The 20,498-nt window shown below is 43.7% G+C and overlaps 1 protein-coding gene and 1 pseudogene across 8 annotated transcripts in view; both read left to right on the top strand.

Annotated features, from left to right (window-relative positions):
• Nucleotides 1–20,498, top strand: part of LZTS3 (leucine zipper tumor suppressor family member 3) — a 104,782-nt gene that overhangs the window by 65,784 nt on the left and 18,500 nt on the right. For 4 of the 8 annotated variants that reach the window (XM_061583509.1, XM_061583507.1, XM_061583506.1 and 1 more), the window contains exons 2-3: nucleotides 8,719–8,815; nucleotides 14,397–14,885. In XM_061583509.1, coding sequence (XP_061439493.1) covers nucleotides 14,433–14,885 — 453 coding nt within the window. In that variant the 5' untranslated portion in view covers nucleotides 8,719–8,815; nucleotides 14,397–14,432. Of the gene's footprint in view, nucleotides 1–8,718; nucleotides 8,816–8,936; nucleotides 9,015–14,396; nucleotides 14,886–20,498 lie in introns of those variants that run through there. The other 4 variants (XM_061583511.1, XM_061583510.1, XM_061583505.1 and 1 more) reach the window with 2 other exon arrangements.
• LOC133364738 (5S ribosomal RNA) lies at nucleotides 4,002–4,120 on the top strand (annotated as a pseudogene).

Here is a 20,498-nt window from a genome sequence, read left to right as displayed (position 1 = left end):
ACTACAACCCCGAGGTCTCTCTCCTGGTCGGTCACCGCCAGTTCAGACCCCATGAGCGTATATGTGAAATTCAGATTTTTTGCTCCAATATGCATAATTTTACACTTGTTTATATTGAATTGCATTTGCCATTTTTCCAACCATTCACTCAGTTTGGAGAGGTCTTTTTGGAGCTCTTTGCAATCCCTTTTTGTTTTAACAACCCTGAACAATTTAGTGTCATCAGCAAACTTGGCCACTTCACTGCTCACTCCTAATTCTAGGTCATTAATGAACAAGTTGAAAAGTACAGGTCCCAATACCGATCCTTGAGGGACTCCACTTTCTACAGCCCTCCATTGGGAGAACTGTCCGTTTATTCCTACTCTCTGCTTTCTGCTTCTTAACCAATTCCTTATCCACAAGAGGACCTCTCCTCTTATTCCATGACTGCTAAGCTTCCTCAGAAGCCTTTGGTGAGGTACCTTGTCAAACGCTTTTTGAAAGTCTAAGTACACTATGTCCACTGGATCACCTCTATCTATATGCTTATTGACACTCTCAAAGAATTCTAATAGGTTACTGAGACAGGACTTTCCTTTGCAGAAGCCATGCTGGCTCTGCTTCAGCAAGGCTTGTTCTTCTATGTGCTTAGTTAATCTAGCTTTAATAATACTTTCTACCAGTTTTCCAGGGACAGAAGTTAAGCTAATGCTAAATTAAGCTAAAGCTAAGCTAGCCCCAATGAGTGTCAATTGCAACCAAGCCTCTGTTAGTTCTTACTTCAAAAAGCCAAGACAAGCTGTGGAGAGGGAGAGTTCTGTAACTGCAGAAGAAAAGACAGTGTATCCTGATGAGAGCATCCCATCTACATCATCAAGCAGTTTGGTAGCAGCAGGAGGTAAATGTGTAGACATGGAATCCAGTAATTCAAGCAATATCTCTGAGAATGAGAAAGGACAGTCAAATGGTGACAGTGATAGAGAAGCAGAAAGCAGCATTGCAGCCTGGCAAGATTATTCTATAAATCTTGGAAGGTTATATAATCTTAGAAGGGGTGTGGCTGTGACTATCATGAAGGGACCGTGCACTTCTGAATTTGCCACGACACTACTGGCATTAACTAGTTAAATTAGAATACGTAGTCCTTTGTTTGAAAGGGAGGATTTGCAAAGGAGATCTCCCGTGTACTATAGCCCAACCAAAACACATATATTCTTTTCAGTCTCATTTGAACGAGGGGCAGAAAAAGAATTAGGTTAAACAAAGAACTCAGACTCAGCTCCCCGGAAATAGAAAACTCCATCAGCATTGATGAGGGAAAGGTTTTCTTTTGTCAACTCTTTTGTAGTTGAATGAAATCTCTTAATACATGCTTTCAGCTGAGGAAATCAGAAGCCTTTGGAGCGGTAAGGGAGGAGCTGGTTAAATATTGACTGCTGGCTTAGTTAAGTTTTGTAGACTAAATCCTGCTCATGTTCAGCCAAACATAACAAACCCATACCGGAATGGGGTAGTAATGAAGATGGGAAAGTTCTGTCTCTCTTGCGCAAATAATGAGGAAACAGGGCCTCCAAGCTGTGCTGCTACAGCCGTCTGGAAATGTTGCTTGGATTGGCTGAACTGTGAAATGTTCTCTTTTAATGCAGAATTTGATAAGCATGCTGCAGAACCTGAATCATCTTCATTGTTCCTTTTTAAACTTTTTTTTTAAAGCAAGCAGGCAAGGTGCTGGACCTCATGATGCAAAGGAAGAATTTTAGAGCCTGCTGTTTGTGCTGCATAATTACAAACTCGGGATGGCGGCGATGGTTTCCAGGAGTTAAGAAATAGTGGTACATCTTTAGCCAGCACTGTCGGCAGTTCTTTTCTTTATCTTCTTTCCACCAGCTAAATATCCCAAGAGAATGTCAGTTGGGTTGAAGAACGTGCCCTAGGCAAGAATTAGTTAGACTGCATAGGTTGTTTTTTCCCCATAGAATCGTAGAGTTGGAAGGGGCCTATAAGGCCATCGAGTCCGACCCCCTGCTCAATGCAGGAATCCAAATTAAAGCATCCCTGACAGGTGGCTGTCCAGCTGCCTCTTGAACTCCTCCATTGTTTTCCTGCTATACAAAGACTCAGTGGGTCTTCTTTCTGAGTAAACATGTATAAGTAGGTTTGGGCTGCACAGTCACAGAAATAGAGTTTCACATCACCATTCAGCTATGAAACTTGCTGGGTGCCTTTTAAGGAACTCATTACCTTGCTGTGGATTTTGTGTCATTCAGTGTTTTTTTGAAGATAAAACACAATAACCTCATGTACCTGGTCCTAAGCTCCTTGGAGGAAGGGTGGGATACACCGTGGTCAGCAAACATAGTTGCTAGTTGGCAACCTTAGTTCTGGTGACCACCTCATCCAGGATGAAGTGAGAGACTCCAAGTTTTTTGCAAGCTGCAGAGAGGTGGGAGTTTCATTCTGGGAGCAAGAAACCAGTCCCTCCTCTTACTTGCAGAGAACTTCAGGAAAAGGCAGAGCCCTTCAGACTGTTGTGGCAACGTATTTGTGCAACATGTCAATGATGCAATAATGGGGCATTGGTGGTGGATTTATACTGGACTATCCACAAATCATTCTGCTTTATTAGTTGTTTTGCAATGCTTCCAGTGTTACTTCATTATTGCCAGTTGGAGGGCACTCGTGCATTATAGCGCAAGGACAAAAAAATGGATTGCCTTCAAGTTGGTTCCGACTTACAGTGACCCTAAGAATAGGGTTTTCATGGTAAGCGGTATTCAGAGTGGGTTTATCATTGCCTTCCTCTGAGGCTGAGAGGCAGTGACTGGCCCAAGGTCACCCAGTGACCTTCATGGCTGTGTGAGTATTCAAACCCTGGTCTCCCAGGTCCAACACTCTAACCGCTATGCCACACTGCCTCTCTTAGTGCAACAAAAGTGGGACAAAAAAACAAACAAATCCTGGAACATTTGTGACATGAAAAGTTACAGGATTTCAGCAGGAAGGTATTAGATATGCACTGATTGAAAACAAAGTAGTATGTATGGCACAAAACGTTTGCAGGTTTTGCAAACAATGTTGAAAGCAGGATTGTGTATAACTGCCCTGATAACCATCATGGACACAAATGATCATGAACGCACAATTTAAAAGGAGATCTGGAGAGGATCTCACTTTTCATCATATTTTGGGATAAGACAAAAGCTGCAATGGGCTTGCTCACTCACTTGTTTGGCAGAAAGTAAAAGGTGACACCCCCTTCCATCTGCTATGGCTATGACCCTTATAGTGGGTCCTGATTCACAGGTTGAAGACCAATGAGCTAGATCATGCACAAAACAGGTGTGGCCTATGTGGCCCTCTTCTGTCAAAGCAGAACAAGCTTTTTGCAAATGTTTTTTGGGGGGCTGGTGTGGGGTGGTTTTTTTTCCAGTTGTGTTGTAATGGGAATGGAAGCTTCTGCTTGTAAAATTTAGGCAGAGCTTGGAAAAGTTACTTTTTTTAAACTACAACTCCCATCAGCCCCAGCCAGCATGGCCACTGGATTGGGCTGATGGGAGTTGTAGTTCAAAAAAGTAACTTTTCCAAGCTCTGAATTTAGGATTGTTAGTGTAGAATTTCCCATGATAGTAATGTCAATGGGAAATAAATAGGAATGGGTGAGGATTTGGTTTTGTTGCATTTTAATGAAACTGCCTGATTCATACTTCCCAAAGCGGTACACCAACAGTGTCCAGAAGAATGCATATATTGGGGAACATATGCGTTAAAATGCAGATACTAGCGGCAACTGATAATAGCATACAAAATGCGTTATATAAGGGCAAATTGTTTGCAAAAATATGCATATTTGCCAAAGCTATACATAAAACGGTGCTTATTAGGAGAAATTTGCACTAAAATGCTGGTGAATTGTCATGAGGAAAGAATGTGCAAATTGCTGTGCAAATGTGGAGAACTGAATTTAAGATCAGAAAAATGAGACAAGCTGAACTGGAGAGATTTGTGCATCCCTAGAAATAAATGACGGCCATACTACCCTGAACACGCCCGATCTCGTCTGACCTCGGAAGCTAAGCAGGGTCAGGCCTGGTTGGTACCTGGATGGGAGACCGCCTGGGAATACTGGCTGCCGTAGGCTTAGAGGAAGGCAATGGTGAACCACCTCTGAATACCTCTTACCATGAAAACCCTATGAATATATCCAAAACTAGATTCATAGGGTCTCCATAAGGCATATAACAACAGCAAAGAAAGAAATGGGAGCCTTCTCCCCCCACCCCATCACAGTCTGTAGATGGATTCCCTAGTTTTAAACCACCTCACCCAAACCTTTCACTATGGCTTTATCATGAGTAACATCTGGCCACCCATCCCTCTCAGCGCCTGGGGAACATGCCAGACTATTGTTAGCTAGTGAAACAGACTTTGTTCAGCAGCAACAGCCAGATCTCTTGCCAATAGCTGGCAGGCCCTTTCTTTTCCTTTACGGGTTCCCAAAAAGTTTCCTTCCTCAGCCAATCTGTGTGGAGGATGGCAGTGCAGCATCAGGAGGAGGGCACCTATATTCACCCCATATTCAAGGGGTGTTTTGGAGGGGAGGCAAGGAGTGATGCTTTTTAATAGAGAAAAAAGACAAGTAAGGGAGACTAGTCCATTTACTGGTCCATAATGGCTATTAGCCATGATGATACGAGACTAGGGATGGATCTGTCTATTTCTGTTCTCTCAGTTTCTCATTTTCCCCCAATCTTAAATTCATAAAATGTTTCCCACATATTTGCATTTTAAAAAATAATCTTCACGGAAATTCTTCAGCATTTTAGTGCAAATTTCTCTGAATGAACATATTTTTCTATGCAGTTTTGACTAAGGTACACATTTTTACAAGCATTTCCCCCAATATAATGCATTTTTATGTTATTTTCACTAATATACTCATTTTATGCATACTTTCTCCTAATATAATGCATTTTTGTAAACATTGGTTGGTTGGAGAACTGCATTGCAAAATTTGGATAAGGGTGAATTTGGAAAGATGGTTGTGTTGTTGGTACTGTTGTTGTTTCAGAAAGTGTGGATTTGCTAGATGTGGCTTTAAATGCAAACTGAATTGAATTTCTCCCCCATCTGTGTATGGGATCAGCGTCTTCTCTGTAATAGCCCCCAATTTATGGAATTGTTACTCCAGGGAGGCCCACCTGGTGACAACTTCGTTATAACTTCAGCATTAGGCAATGACATTTTTGTTTTCCCAGCCGTTTGGACAGCCAGCCAGATGGGCGACTAATGAATTTAATAAATAAATAAATAAATATTGATAGGCCAGTTTTAAATAAAGCTGATGTGGTTTTATTATTCTAGTTTTACTTGATTGTAAATCACTTTGGCACTTTCTTAGTAAATTCAATAAACCTAGTTTATGGAACTGGCTACCACAAGATGTAGTGTTGGGAGCTTTGCTGCCACCATTGTCTTGCTGGGGAAGTTAACATTTAAGGTGCGCTCTGGCCTTGATCTGCAAAGTCTTAGCTATGTTGTCACCTTCTGCTTTATGGCCTGTGCTCTTCCAGGTGTAGAAACATGTTATGAGCCTGTTAGGACCATATTTCTCAAAGTCTGTGAGCCCCGTTTTTCAAAACAGCAGAGAAACTTTCAAGTGCTAAGTTCTCTTTAAAACACACAAAAATAGGAACGTTGAAAATCAGACCTGCCCTGATTCTTCTTAAGGCCAGAAACATGTAATTGCTTATATTAATTGATAAAAAACATTTTGAATGGTTAAAAAGGTGACCCCCCCCCCAAAAAAAATTAATCAAGCATCTGCTTTTCAGTTTTTAGGACCCACCCTTTTCTTCTGATTGTAAATTGTTTTAATTGATTTTAGTATTGTGTGCTTATAATATTGTAACCTGCCCTGAGACCTGATGGTGAAGGTAATGATGATGATGATATCATTTAAAAAAAAGGATGCGTGTTTTTCCCTTTAAAACAATTATTGTACATAGATTTAATTTATTAACTCATTGGGTGAGATTTCTTTAATTCCCTGATAGCCTTTGATCCTCCATGAATCTCTCTAATCCCCTTTGAAAGCCACCCAAGTTGGTGCCCATCACTACTTCTTGTGGGACTGAATGCCATGGTTTAATTGTGTGGGGCGCTGTGTGCAGTACTTTCTTTTGTCTGTCCTGAATTTCCCAAAATTCAGCTTAACTGGATGCCTCCAAGTTTCAGTATTATGAGAGAGGCAGAAATATTTCTCTCTGTCCACTTGGTATCTCCATGGCATGCATAATTTTACACACTTCTACCATGTACTTAAAAAAAACACAACCCTACAAGACCTCAGACACTGTAAACTTTCCTTATATGGGAGTTTTGCCGCCTCTTAATAGTTATGGTTGGCCTTTTCCAGCTCTACAGGATGCTTTTTGAGGCTCTGCGCAATATCTCAAGTGCGATTGCACCATAGATTTGTATCGATAGAGCCGCTTTTATTTTTTACTCCTTTCCTAATGATCCCTAACAAGCAATTTGCCTTTTTGCACACTGAAGTCAATGTTTTCATTGAGCTCTCCACCGTGACCCCAAGCCTACTTTCAGACCCCATCAGTGTTATCTGTAAAGCTACAGTTCCGCCCACCCCAATGTGCATCATTTTATACTGAATTACATCAAGCCACATTTTAGTGCCCCTTTCCCCCATTTTAGAGATACCCTTTTGGAGTGTTTTGAGATACTTTTGTTCTTTGTTTTTACCACCCTAACCCTGACAATTGTCCATGCTCTCTGGGGCTTATGGGCATTGTAGACCAAAACATCTGGAGGGCACCACATTGGCTACCCCGATCTAGGTTCTGCCCCGGAAAAGCTGGATTCTGTGCCTTCCATGGATTATGCAAACTTGGGGGAAATTTGCACAATTGCTGCTGGGATGAAACAAAGAGCCACATGCCATTCTGAATTCCTTTCAACTGATCCCCAGAAAACCTCCGGTTCAGCCTCCTTTCTCTCCCCATACAACTGCCTCTGGTTTCTGAGACACGATCAGATGTTGTTCACAAACTTTCCAGGTTGTCTTTGCAGCCCTAAAGTGTTCCCAAATGTGGTCTGCAGACCACCCAGTGGTCCACAAGCTTCATTCAGGTGGCCCACAGCACATCTGTGGATTTGTGGTTGAAGATGGGAGACAACATGCCCATCACAAAAAATTATTAATTCTATTTTAGTGCTTTTATTTCGTTCTGTATTTTATTGCATTACAACTAGAGTTCCACATATCTCAAACTGTAACACAATAAAACACAATTTATAAGAAATGAAAGAAGCAATAAAAATACAATTAAAAATCATACAGCTTCTAGCACAGGATATGACAATGGCTACAACAGGCAGAATAAGCATTAAGTAGTCCACCAAGGCCCTCCGCAATCTTCAAGTGGTCTGTGGGGAAAGAAAATTGGGAACTACTCGGTTAGAAAGTTGGGTGTTTGTTTTTTAAAAGAAAATGTGTCTTGAGTTGTTGAATTCTGCACTTTTTGCCAATTTTCTCCATTTGCCCAGAGCTTGGAAAAGTTACTTTTTTGAACTACACCTCCCATCAGCCCAGTCCAGTGGCCATGCTGGCTGGGGCTGATGGAAGTTATAGTCTTAAAAAGTAACTTTTCCAAGCTCTGCATTTGCCATGTGGCTTGGAGGGGGAACCGCTACCAATATAGTGCCGGCAGTTTATGCCACTGGAATGTGGGGTGGTAAACCCAGGTGGACTTTTGGTAATTATATGGCAGGGGTGTGATTTAGTCCTTACATAATGAGTACTGATGAACTCCCAGGCTCGACTCAGATTGTAATAGTTGGTTCCAAACAAAAGTGAAGAATGCTCATGAAAAATGTCTCTCCTCCCACTGCAGATTCTAAGTTGATTTGTAATTGTTGATCCCAATCCATGAGCTCCCTCTCCAGCTGCTTTACTGGGTGATGGCTACAGGTGCTGCTGCGCAAGTGGCAGGAGAGGAAGGTCTTTCTCCTCTTCTCCTCTTTTCTTGCTTTCTGCCTCCCCCCATTGACCCTGGTCCCTGAAAATGTAATTTTCCCAAGGCAATGGCATCCCGCATTGATATCAGGTGCCTCTCAAAGCTCCCGACTCTATTAACAGCAGTCTAAGAATTAAGGGAGTGGGGAGATAGAGACAAGAGGACTAAGGAGGGGCCCCTAATCCCCCCCTGCCAGCCATTGCCACAGCAGTCAGGTAAGTGGGTGGGGATAAGAAGGAATTATTCTCTGGCTCAGATTAAATCCAAGCTGGAGAAGAATTTATGATTCTTAATGCTCGCGTTGTACTGAAAATTGCATTATGAGTATTGAGAGGTGTCTTTAGAGCTAAAGAATTATGAACTTCAGGAAACCAGTAATTTATGCGAGTGGAAAAGAACAGGGCTTACTGACACACCCTTTGTGTTTTGTGGTTAAGGGTTACTGGTGTGTGTGTGTATGTGTGTGTTATGTTTTAACTTGAGTGCATCATTGGAGGTGGTCCTCTATCACTGGGGAAGGTCCGTCTTGTGACTCTGGCATAAATTTTGTAGTTCCTGTTTATTCAAAGGTGCCTCTTGAATGAAATTTATAAGGTGAATACATACCAGCGTAAGAGGGACGGAATGAAATTATATATTTTAAAAGCTTCCGAATGAGGGGCCTTGTTTTAACCTGTTTATCTTCTTCCATTCCATTTTTTAGCACTTATAACCAGGCCCATGAATGAACGGGGATCGTTTGGGAGCCTAGAAGGTGCTGTGTCGCAGCCGGAGATTTAGACCTGAACCGGCTCATTCAAGTAAATAAAATCACTGTCCTGTCTTCTGTGAGGAAGGGCTAAGGATATGATGACTGTGAGGCCAACCCATCAACCCAGGAGAGCACGATGTTCTGACCTCATTCCTTTTCTTCCCCATCCCACCTCAGCCAATCCAATTTGTCTCTTTCTAGGACTGACACGTACCTAATCAGAAGCTCCTGTCCCCCGACCCCAGTTGGTGAGTGGGTGGTATGCAAGTGGGTGTATGCAATCATTTTTTAAAACAGCAGTCATCTCTCACTGCAAGGCAAGAAGGCTGCCATTCTGCTGTGGTTACTTGTTCTTGTAAATGTGCTTATAAAGAGGGTGGAATCATGAACAGGAAGACACACGATAGCCAGTTGAGTTTACAACATCGCATCTGTGACGTAATGGTGCCATGTAGGTGTGTACCCTCAGCCCACCCCCATAACAGTACACAGTTGAGCCCTCCACTCCCCAATTTCCAAATGTCTGCAGTGAGAGGCTACAGATATTTATGTTTGGCTTTACATTTCAGGCTCCATTCAGGAAGCTTTTAATTTAATTTTAATTTATTTTCTAGCCCTTCCTGTCCCAAGGACTTGGGAGGAGTACTTGTTGAAAGAGGCTGCTGTGGTGTTTCCCAAATGGTTGAGAACTGGAGCATAGTGAAGTGGGTTTCCCACTCCCTGGATTAATATTTATTTATTTATTACATTTGTATACCGCCCCATAGCCGAAGCTCTCTGGGCGGTATACAACATTAAAACAATATGAGAGGCACTTGTCATTTTTGCAGGAGATGATGACGTGGTGGGACGGCGGCACTCACCTGACCTCCCGACAGCTGAGTTGCTGCTGCTTACTGGGAGGGAGGGGTGAGGTGGCAGGGAGGTGGCCGTGATGCAAATTCACTGGCAGAGCCAGTGCAGCACCCCTGCTGGTGCATTTGCACTGGGCCAACCTCCCAACTACCAATGGCCCCTAGCCACGATGGCTGTGTTTTACCTCCACTGTTGGAGTTGCTGGGAACAGCGGGAGGGGAGAGTTGCTGTTGCACTCAGGTCCTGCTTGTGGGCTTCCCATAGGCATCTGGTTGGCCACTGTATGAGATCAGGATGCTGGACTTGATGGGCCATTGGCCTCATCCAGCAGCCAGACTCTTATGACATTGACATCACCAGCTTCTCTGATGTTTAGTGCTGTGTCTGGTCGCAATTGCAATGGCATCATTTACTGTGCGTCATTTCATGGCTGTAGGTGGTATATGTGTTGTGTGTACTGGGGAGGTGAGAGTTTTCTGTTGTGTAAAAAGCTTATGTGCAGTTGCTTTGAACATCATTGCTGCCATGTGAAATTGGGGCGTATGTGTTGGAAAGGGAGCATGAAGATGTTGACAGCTCTATTAAGCCGTGATTTTGCGGAACGTGCGACAATTGTAGTTGTGTTCTTACTTTGTGCAAAGGTCATTCTTTTACTGTCATTCTGTTGTCTCTGTGTGAGGGGTGTTGCATTGTTCTAGCTTGAAGCTGCTGCCTTTTCAAGCATCCTCGCCTCACCTGGGCTGTTGATCCCCTTTATAAGGGGTCTGATTCGTGCAAACAGTGTCCAGGAGTCTCCTCTGAATGCCGATATTAAGTGGAGTTATGATAAAGCATACCTTGAACCATATGCAGAGTGCTCTATCCTCACCACTAAGTAAACACAGCCCAGCTTGCCTGCCCCCTCCCCTTAAGACAGCTGGAGTTGAAGAACAGAACTTCTAGGCCTTGGGCGAGATACCATAGTGCATAGTTTGATTGCACAGGATACTAATTAGTTTCTGGACTCAATTCAAAGTACTGTTTTTGACCTATAAAGGCTTATATCTCAAGGTCTATCTCTGCCCATATGAACCAGCCCAGACCCTGCAGTCTTCATCAGAGGCCCTTCTCCTTGTGCCCCATTCAAGGGAGGTGTGGAGGGCAGCCACATGAGAATGGGCCTGTTCAGTGGTGGCCCCTCATCTGTGGAATGCTCACCCAAGGGAAACACGCCTCACACCATCCTTATCAGTTCCTTGTCATTCACTCAGGCCTTCGGAAACTAAGTTGGCCTCTGTGATAGTGCTCATCTTTTAGAGGGTGAAGTAGGACTTGGCCTTTTTATTTATGTTATTGGATGAGCATTTTAGGTATTTTGCATTGTACATTGTTTTAAATGTTTCTGCTTTTTCATTGTTTTCATCTGTTTGTAAGTCACTTTGAGACTTTTTTTATAAAGTGACTAAAAATCTTAATGATAATAATAATCATAATAATGGTAGAGTTGATACTTTGCATGCAGACAGCTCCAGGTCCATTCCCTGGCATCTCCAGTTAAAAGAATCAGGACTGTAGCTTGGAAGAGAGGGAGCTGCTTTACATTGGAGTCAGACTATTGGTCCATTCAGGCCAGTGTTGCTTACACTGACTGGCAGCAGCTCTCCAGTGTTTCAGATGAGAGCCTTTCCCAGTGCCAGAGACAGAATATGGGATCTTCTGCATACAAATGTTCTGCCCCTGAGCCACTGGCCTTCCCTTTGTGGAAGAAAACAGAGCTTCACGTTGTGTTGAGTCAACAAGACCTGCTAGAGACGCTTTTATTAAAAGAAAGCAAAGCAAGCAAACAGCCGCTTGGAGAGAAAATTCAGGCAGGCATAAGTTCCCCCCCAGTCAGTTCTCTGACTCCAACACTTTCCAGCACACAGTTTTCTCTCAGAGGCAAAAAAGAAAGTTGCGTTCTTATTGTAACACAAACATTTCAAGCTACTAGGGAAGAGCATCAGGGCCATGCACATATATTTATCTATTTAGAAGGTCAAGCCCCAGCAGTTCTCATGGAACATTCTGTGGGATTTCCCTGTAACTTCCTGTCAGTATATTTCAGTGTTGCTCTCCCCATCACCCCCCTTCGTACTTGCAAAGTCTTGACCAAAGTTGGGGCCTACAAATTTTTTATTCCACAACTAGTAGAATAGGCTGCTGTGTGCGTGTTTGATGAGGCGAGAGTACACATTCTTTGCATGCATAAGGGTTCCAGGTTTCATCCGAGAGAGCATCTCCAGTTAAAAGGATCAGGGAGCACCACTGGGAATTTACATCTCTCTGTCCGAGACCCTCGAAAGAGGCTGCTAGTCAGAGCGGACAATCCTGAGCTCGATGGGCAAACATTGTCGCCTGATAAAAGGCATGGGTTCCCTCTCCCTGACTTATGTAAAGCAGGACTTTCAGGCATATAAATATTGAATCATAAGTTAAGGCAGAAAAGCCAGGAAGTGACCATTAGACATAATGAATCGGCAATGAAAATGTACTGCATACTCATGTTATTACTTGTGTTATTACAGCAATGTGTAGAGTTCAAATAGCCTGAAATAAATATTTTTTTTTTTTTAAAAATAACTCATGGCCACCCCAGGATTTTTTGTTTCCCTAGATGATTTAAAATTCCTTTCTTCCTCTGGCCAGGTCTTATCTGCAGGATGTTAAATTAACTGAGCCATATTAATTTATCTTCATTTTTAATTTGACTGTCATACAACCGTGGTCCACCATGGTTAACCTGGATTGAACATTTCCACCAGATTCCTAGGTCCTATCCCTGGTAACTCCGGTTAAATGGTCAGATAGCAGATGACTGGAAAGGTTCCTGCTGCTGATCCTGGAGAGATGCTGCCAGTCAGAGCAGACAGCACTGAGGTTATCTCTGCTATCTTTTTGGCGCCTTTTGAAGACTTTCCTCTTTCAACAAGCCTTTTAGGCTGAGACCTATCCCAGTCTGCGTCTGTGTTAGAATTGTTTAATAAGTTTTTTAATAATGTTTTTAGCCCTTTTTTAAAGTTGTTTTTTTTTTAAGTTTTTAACGCTGTTTTGTTTTAATGTATTTTAAGATCTGTTTTTATGATGTTTTAAAGTGTTTTTAGCGCTTTGTTTGCCGCCCTGGGCTCCTGCTGGGAGGAAGGGGGGGTAACAAATTAAATAATAAATAAATTAATAAATAAATAAATTAGAGGAATGGACTGATTCTGTATAAGCCAGCTCCATGCATCCATTGGTTAGAACCCCCATTTTATTTATGAGTGTGCAATGAAGCAGTGAATAAATCTATCCAGGATGAAGCAGTGAATAAATCTATCCAGGATGAAGCAGTGAATAAATCCATCCAGGATGAAGCGGTGAATAAATCTATCCAGGATGAAGCGGTGAATAAATCTATCCAGGTAGCCACTGAGCTGCTCCTCCCATGGAACTTTGACACTCTGTGGCCCTCCAGGTGTTGCTAGATCACAACTCCCTGACCCTGATGGGAGTTGCAGCCCAGTCCTAGGTGCACCTGATGTGCCTCTATAATTGTGGGCTAGCCCTGGTTTCCCATAACCGGGGTTGGGGACTCAGTTCTGAAATACTCAGGCTGAAATACAGATCTCGATTTATAGCACCAAAAGGTCAATGCACAATGGAAGAAGTATTTTGGTAACCATTTCTTTTGGGTTGCTTGAATTTTATGCAATACTGTTGTGTGAATCTTGGTCCTTAGTTCTTAATGTATGTCATTATTTAACTCATGGGCAATATCACCGACCAGTTAATGAGGTGGAGTAGGGGAGTTTTAGTAAGGCAAAACAGTCTTGTGAATGCGTCAGCACCTGTTTGGGTTGCACTCCACAGTGCCCTGGGAAAGGTTCCCAGAAGAAGATCGCAATATGACATGTACTGATCTTTATGTGTTGCAACATTCCCAGGACCAGTTCATCACATCCAAAGTTGGTGGGCCAGATCCTTATCTCTGATGGTTATGTTCTACCTCCAGGGTCAGAGGCAATGACATGTCCTCTGAATCCTAGTTGCTAGGAAACACAAGTGGGAAGAGTGCTGTTGTGTTCATGTCCTGCTTCTGGGCTATCCATATCTGATTTTATTATTAAATTTAAATCTAAATGTACTGCCTCCAAGTCGATTCTGACTTATCGCGACCCTATGAATAGGGTTTTCATGGTAAGTGGTATTCAGAGGTGGTTTTACTGTTGCCTTCCTCTGAGACTGAGAGGCAGTGACTGGCCCAAGGTCACCCAGGGAGCTTCGTGGCTGTGTGGGGATTTGAACCCTGGTCTCCCAGGTCGTAGTCCAACCACTACACCACACTAGCTCTCATTATTAAATCTATATTTGATATAAATGGTCAAATAGCCCAAAGGGATCCCAGGGTGGCAAACCATACTGACAAAACACCCAAAAAAATCAAACTTTTAAAACAAACTCTTAAAATGAAACATTTAAAGTATGAAGCATCTTTAAAAAACATCTTAAAAACAATTGCAATAAGGATGCAGAGTGAAATGAGGCATCTGCTTAAAAGGCTTGTTGAAACAACCATGCTCACAGGCATCTTGGCTGGCCACTCTGAGGACAGGATGTTGGACTAGATCAGCCTTTGGTCTGATCCTGCAGCCAGGATCATCTTATGTTTACTCCCCCAATTCTCTTTCTGCAGGTGCTGGGCTCATTGCTGCTTAATGCTGAACAATTTGGAAACGGCAGCACCTTGTTAACATCTTTATTCCTTTTCCTTCTCTTTCCAGTGCCACTGACTTGTGCCTCGACTTCCATTCTTTACCATGGCCAAATTAGAGACCCTCTCCGTCCTCAGTGACTCCAGCTACCACAGCAAGGAAGCATTCCACTCTTTCGATCCCAGGCTCTCTGAACCTGCCTCCCAAGGCACTATGGGAAGTGTCGGCAGCGGCGTCGCCAACGAACAGGAGTTTGCCATGAAGAGCGTGGGCACCAGGACTCAGAACAGCAGCCGGCAGGTCGACGGGTCCCGGAATACCTACTCCTCCACGCGGGAGATCTCGAACCGCTATTCTGGGGAGGAGAAAACCTACAAGGTGGAAAAGATCTCCCAGTCCGTATACATCAATGGGGACCTGCGCAAGAGCGAGAAAGTGAAGGCGGACCTCTGTGGGAACGTTGCAGCCAACAATGAGAAGAACATGCCACCTCCTCCCCAGTACAGAGAGCCTAGTAACCCACCAAAGATATTGCCAATCTCTGGTAAACTAGACCAGGTGAGACTCCATTATCTCCCAGGAGGATAGGAAGCCACCTTGTATCAAGGCAGACCACTAACCATCTAGCTCAATGTTGTTTTCACCGGGGGTGGAGACTCTTTTTTTTTTTAGCCCAAGGATTTGAGGGCCGCATGCCAGTAGTGGGCCAGGCCAGAGCCAAGAGGGCAAAGCAATGAAAGTTTCTACACATACTCATGCAGCTCTCTCACTGTCCCCCAGCCAGAGCAGCAAGAGGCATTAGAATAGTAGAGTTGGAAGGGGCCTATAAGGCCATCAAGTCCAACCCCCTGCTCTATGTAGTAGAGTTCAAGGACATGTTCACACTCGGGCAAAAACACTCGGCATGCAAATTGTGGCCAGTGAGTGGTGTGGTCTGGGGAGAGTTCCAAGGGCAGTTAGAGAGGGCTGGAGGGCTGCATTTGTCCCCGAGGCCCGAGGCTCCCCACCCTTGGTCTATATCGACTAGCAGTGGTTCTTTGGGGTTTTAGATGGGGGTCTCTTCCAGCCTTACCTGGAGATGCTAAGGGTTGAACCTGGAACCTTCTGCATACAAATGATGGGGATCCCATTGTAGTGGCTAAAAAATCATCACAAATTTGGAAGTCGCTGTATAATGAGAATAAGGGGAACGAGTTGTCATGTAGAGGAAGCGAGGAGAGGGCACCACTCTCAGTTAAAGGGGTGTGTCTACATCTGAGAAGAGAGGGCAGATTGTTCATCCTTGCTTACCTGAAAGGGCAGGGCAGGGTTCATTAGGGATGGGTGAGAATTTCAGTTCGCATTTCAAGCAGAATTTATCAAATTCGCACTTTGTGAAACAGTATGAGAACCGAAACACAGCCATCCGAAATTCACAGTTATTAGAATTTGGGGATGCAGTTCGCCAGCTAAACAATATTTATAAAAATGCGTATATTAGGGGAAAGTGTGCACAAAAATGATTGCATGAGTGAAAATAACATGCAAAAAGGCGTGATGTGATGAGAAATGGCTTGCAAAAATGTGCGCCTTTGTTTATTTGGAGAAATTCGCACTGAAATGGTGGAGAATTTTCATGAGCATTTTTTTTAAAAAAAATTGCAGATTGCTGCAGAAATGTAGAGAACTGAATATAACATAAGAAAAGTGAGAAACCAAGAGAACTGAAATTGACAGGTCTTGCCATCCCTAGGGTTCATTGCGGCCCAGGGATGTATGAGGGAAGAGGTAGCTGTCAGTGCTAGGCTCTAGGCTGCCAGAGGGGAGAAAGTGCAAGTCTTCTGGGAGGCTTGGAATAAGGGTCAGGAAGAAGGGCTGCGCCAGATCACCCAGACGTGGCCGACAGAGTATATCTGCATCAATGCAAGACAGGAGGGCCGTGCAGAGGCAGAGCTGCAGGCCAGAATTAAGCCAAGGAATCCAGTTTAAAAGGAGTGGAAATGAAGGAGTCTGATTAAAGGGAGATGGAATTGGAGAGGGAAGGCAGGCAAGCGGGTAAAGAGGCTGGCAGACTAGGGAGGCTAACGGGTGAGATATTTTAAGACAGAATCTAAAGAGCCAACCAGACAAGACGCAAGTATAATTGTTGTTTGAGTAAACTTTGGCCTAGGAGCCTTTATCACCATCATCATCTACTTGTAAGCCGCCTTTCTGTAGCAAAGCCATGCCCAAGGCAGATTACAACATCAAAAAATGACACGACGCATTCTAACAGTTATAAAAATAAAACAAAAACAAAATATAAATTATCAGACAAGAGTCATAAACAATGAACTGATGAAAAGGTCTCAATACAATAAAATCAAGCAGTCCCCACACGCTTCCTTGTCATGTCTTAATAATAAAAATACAAAGCTATAGTCCCACAGCAAAAATGCATGGCTAAAGTTAAATCTTGACCCCAGAAAGAACTCCTAAAAGCATCCCACCCCAATAGTCTATAAGCATCCTGAGTAGCAATTTATATGGTGGAAAGGGTGGTGGTGTAGGACTGTGAAGCCAAGCTGAACCTGACTGTGCCTGGCCTAATGCCACACTTGTCAGTAAGATTAGTTGTATGTATCCCCTTGGGGAGCTTGTTGGTAGCAAGAGAGGAACAAGGCGAGGGAAAGCTGCCTGAGCATTTCAGCAGCTGCCTTCCTAAGATCTCTGCCAGCTGCTGGGCCAGATTTCCCTTATAAATTGAAGCTCCAGCTCTACTTTCAGGTACACAGCCTGTGAAGCTGCCATTGGTAGCTATCTACTGTTGTCTGTTCTGGCTGGGAGTATTCTAGGGAGCCGGTCAGTGCGGCCTTTTCCAGCCCTGCTAATCCAAGATCCTTTAACTCGGCCTTTTCCCAGCTATAGCTCCCATCATCCCTGACCAATGGCCATGCAACCTGGAGATGATGGAAGCTGGAGCCTCAACGACATTTGGTGGGCACCTGGTTGGGGAAGGCTGCTCAAACTGGTGATGCTGGGATTGGACCTGGGACCTTCTGCATGCGAAACATGTGCTGTACCACTGAACTATAGCTCCCCCTCTATTTGTGCCCATCTGACAGCTTATGTTTGACTCTTGTCAGAAGTGGGTAAGTGCAATGCTGGCCATGTGACTTCCCAGCTGGGAGGATTCTACCCCAAGCTTTTCTGCTTGTTGGCTAGAAAGGGGTGTGTGTGTGTGTCTGTATCCTTGTGAACACAGGGAGCAAAAGCTGATTTTCCATTCCCCCCTGCTGGGCTTCTGGTTCTAGGCTTTGCAGAATCTCTTGGACTGAATTTGGGAAGTGCTCTGATAAGCAAGAGTCTGTAGGATCTGTTAAATCGCTCAGTGGCGCTGCTTGCAAGGGAAGATTCTTACGATTGCTTTTATGCATCAGGGTTAAGTGTAGTTGAGTTGACTTTCTAGTGATGTGAAGCAGTTACCTAATAACCGTGCCACTAGGGACTGACAACTCTGTCAGTTTAAGTCTCTCTGTTTTCCACTCCTAACTTCAGTTTACCACTTTTCCACATCAGTTTGTGTGTGTGTGTGTGTTTTAAGTCATAAAAATTCATCAGCCTTTTAGTGCACATTTCTTCTAATATACATATTTTTGTATGTCATTTTGCCTAATGTGTATACATGCAAGCAATTTTCCCAAAGAATAATGCATTTTTGTTGTTTATTTTTCCCAATACATGCATGTTAATGCACACTTTCCTTAATATACACTTTTTTTCTTTTACACAAAATGTTTGCAGAATTTGCAGAAGTGTGAACTGTGAAGGACAGCTGCATTGCAATTAGTCTGTTTTTTTGTGAAGTGCAAATTAAAATGTGAACTGGGCCAAATTTCTACCCTGCCCAGTATGCTACCACATAGCCTGCTTTCCACAGTATTTGTGGTGGCTCAGTTAGCCCGGCTGTGCTGTTAAGAAATACGGGTCACCAGCTTTACCCCAAATCTGCCCCGATTCCTCCCACACCAACGCGTTCACATGGCTCAACCCACAATGCACCTCCCTGATTTTGAAAAGCTGGCAATTCTGTGATTTTTATTCCACTTTTCCTTCTTTCTTAAAAGGTCACTATATCATTTGCCACTCCCCATGTTTCCAAGTGGTAGGGAGTTCCAGGGAAGTCTTTGGGCAAAACTGGCTGTGACTGCAGCAGGCCTCTTTCAAAATGGGTCTGCCCCAGTTACATATAAAGCGAGTGTGGCGGGGGGGGAGGTCCTATTTTTAGAGCAAAATGTGGCATATGGATGAGGGGTGCAGAACTCTCTTCATACTCACTGCTTACCTCCCTGTAGGGGCTTTTCCCCCAGCCATGCTCACCTTTAGTACTGGAGCTCAGCTGAGGAGAAAAGGACCTGGAGGCCAATTGCAGGCAGGTTGTGGGAGGGTTAAGCACACCATCAGAGGCTGGTCACTAGGGTAAGATGGGGCACAGCCCAACTGGTATCTTTACTATTGCATTGCTTAAGTGTCCATAGTTTATTTCCAAGGGAGGAGGATGGGGAGACAACCAGAACAAACTGTCCTTTTCTCCGATGACCCCCTTGGCGGCACCACCAGGTCCAGTGGTTACCAGCTGCCACTGACTCACACCCACACCCTTTTCTGCTCAGGCATAATCAGTTTATGGAATTTGCTGCCACAAGATTTTATTATTTATTATTTATTTATTTATTTTATTACATTTCTAGACCGCCCTATAGCAGAAAGCTCTCAGGGCGGTGTACAACAAATAAAATCACAATTAAAATATGAGCAAGTGTGAAAAATATAACATGATAAAAATCCGAAATAGAATTGCCATGAGTTTATAAATTAAAATCCATATTAGGTTTAAAATTAAATTTACAAAATTTAAAAAGCCTGGGCGAAAAGGTAGGTTTTTACCTGGCGCCGAAAAGATAACAAAGAAGGCGCCAGGCGTATCTCGTCTGGGAGGGCATTCCATAGTTCGGGGGCCACCACCGAGAAGGCCCTAGATCTAGTTGTTGATGTGAAGGTCACAGGTTTAGATAGCTTTCAGAAAGGCATACTAGACAAATACATGGCAAGGGAGAGGTCTGTTGGCACCTATTGTACCATGACAGCTAAATGGAGCTTCTAGGTTTAAAGACAATGTGCTTCAAGTGCCAATTGCCAGGGAAGGGGCAAACTCCAGGGGATGGACATTAACCTTCTCACCCTGCATGTGTGGGGTGCCCAGAAGCATCTGGTGGCCACCAACTTGGATGGCTTTAAAAAAGGGTTAGACAAATTCATAGATGATAAGACTGTCCATGGCTACTAGACACAATGGGTATGTTCTACCTCCTCTATCGGAGGCAGTATACTTCGGAATACCAGTTGCTGGAAACTGCTGGAGGGACGACTGCTCTTGTGCTCAGGTGCTGCCTGTGGGCTTCCCAGAGGCAGTTAGTTGGCCACTATGAGAACAGGATGCTGGACTAGGTGGGCCCCCTTCAGTCTGATCCAGCAGGCTATTCTTAGGTCTAACTGCTGTTGGGAAATGTATGTATGTATATATGGATGCATTTACATTGATAGATTGACTTTCATAGGATTCCAGGGCACTGAACACAAAAGATAGAACGATTAATTTAAAGATAAGTAGAACAATGAACCAACAGTTCAGCAGCAGCGTCAGAGTAGCCATGTCTACTGAGAGGCCTCCCACAAGTGCCTGTGTGAAAAGATGTGTTCTTAAGCTCTCATCTAAGAGCGAGTAGTGAAGAGGGCTGCCTAGTCTCCAGAGGAAAGGAGTTCCACAGGCAGAAAGGGGAGCCACTACCGGAGGAGTTTCTGTCCCTTGTCATTGTCTAATGGGCTGTGCCTGGTGATGGAACCTCAAGATGGGCCCCTCTTGCAGACTGCAAGGCCCAATCTGTTAGGTACAGGGAGCGGCACTTTGCCAAGTAATTGGGTGCTAAGTCATTTAAGGCTTTATACGTTAAAGTTGCTATGTTATGTCATGTTATGTTATGTTACGGTTTATTTCTAGGCCGCCGTTTGGGCGAAAAGGCCCCCAAGGCGGCTTACACACAGATGGAAAAACACAAATACAAAATACAAATAAAAACAATACAACTTACAAAAAAATCAATCTAACAAAATCCTAGCATTTCTAAAAAGCATCAACTACTACTAACATTGTGA

Source organism: Rhineura floridana, chromosome 9, assembly GCF_030035675.1.
Source record: "Rhineura floridana isolate rRhiFlo1 chromosome 9, rRhiFlo1.hap2, whole genome shotgun sequence".
Classification (NCBI taxonomy): domain Eukaryota; kingdom Metazoa; phylum Chordata; class Lepidosauria; order Squamata; family Rhineuridae; genus Rhineura; species Rhineura floridana.
The sequence above is the reverse complement of the archived record's forward strand: the minus strand, read 5'-3'. Positions and strand labels throughout refer to the sequence as shown.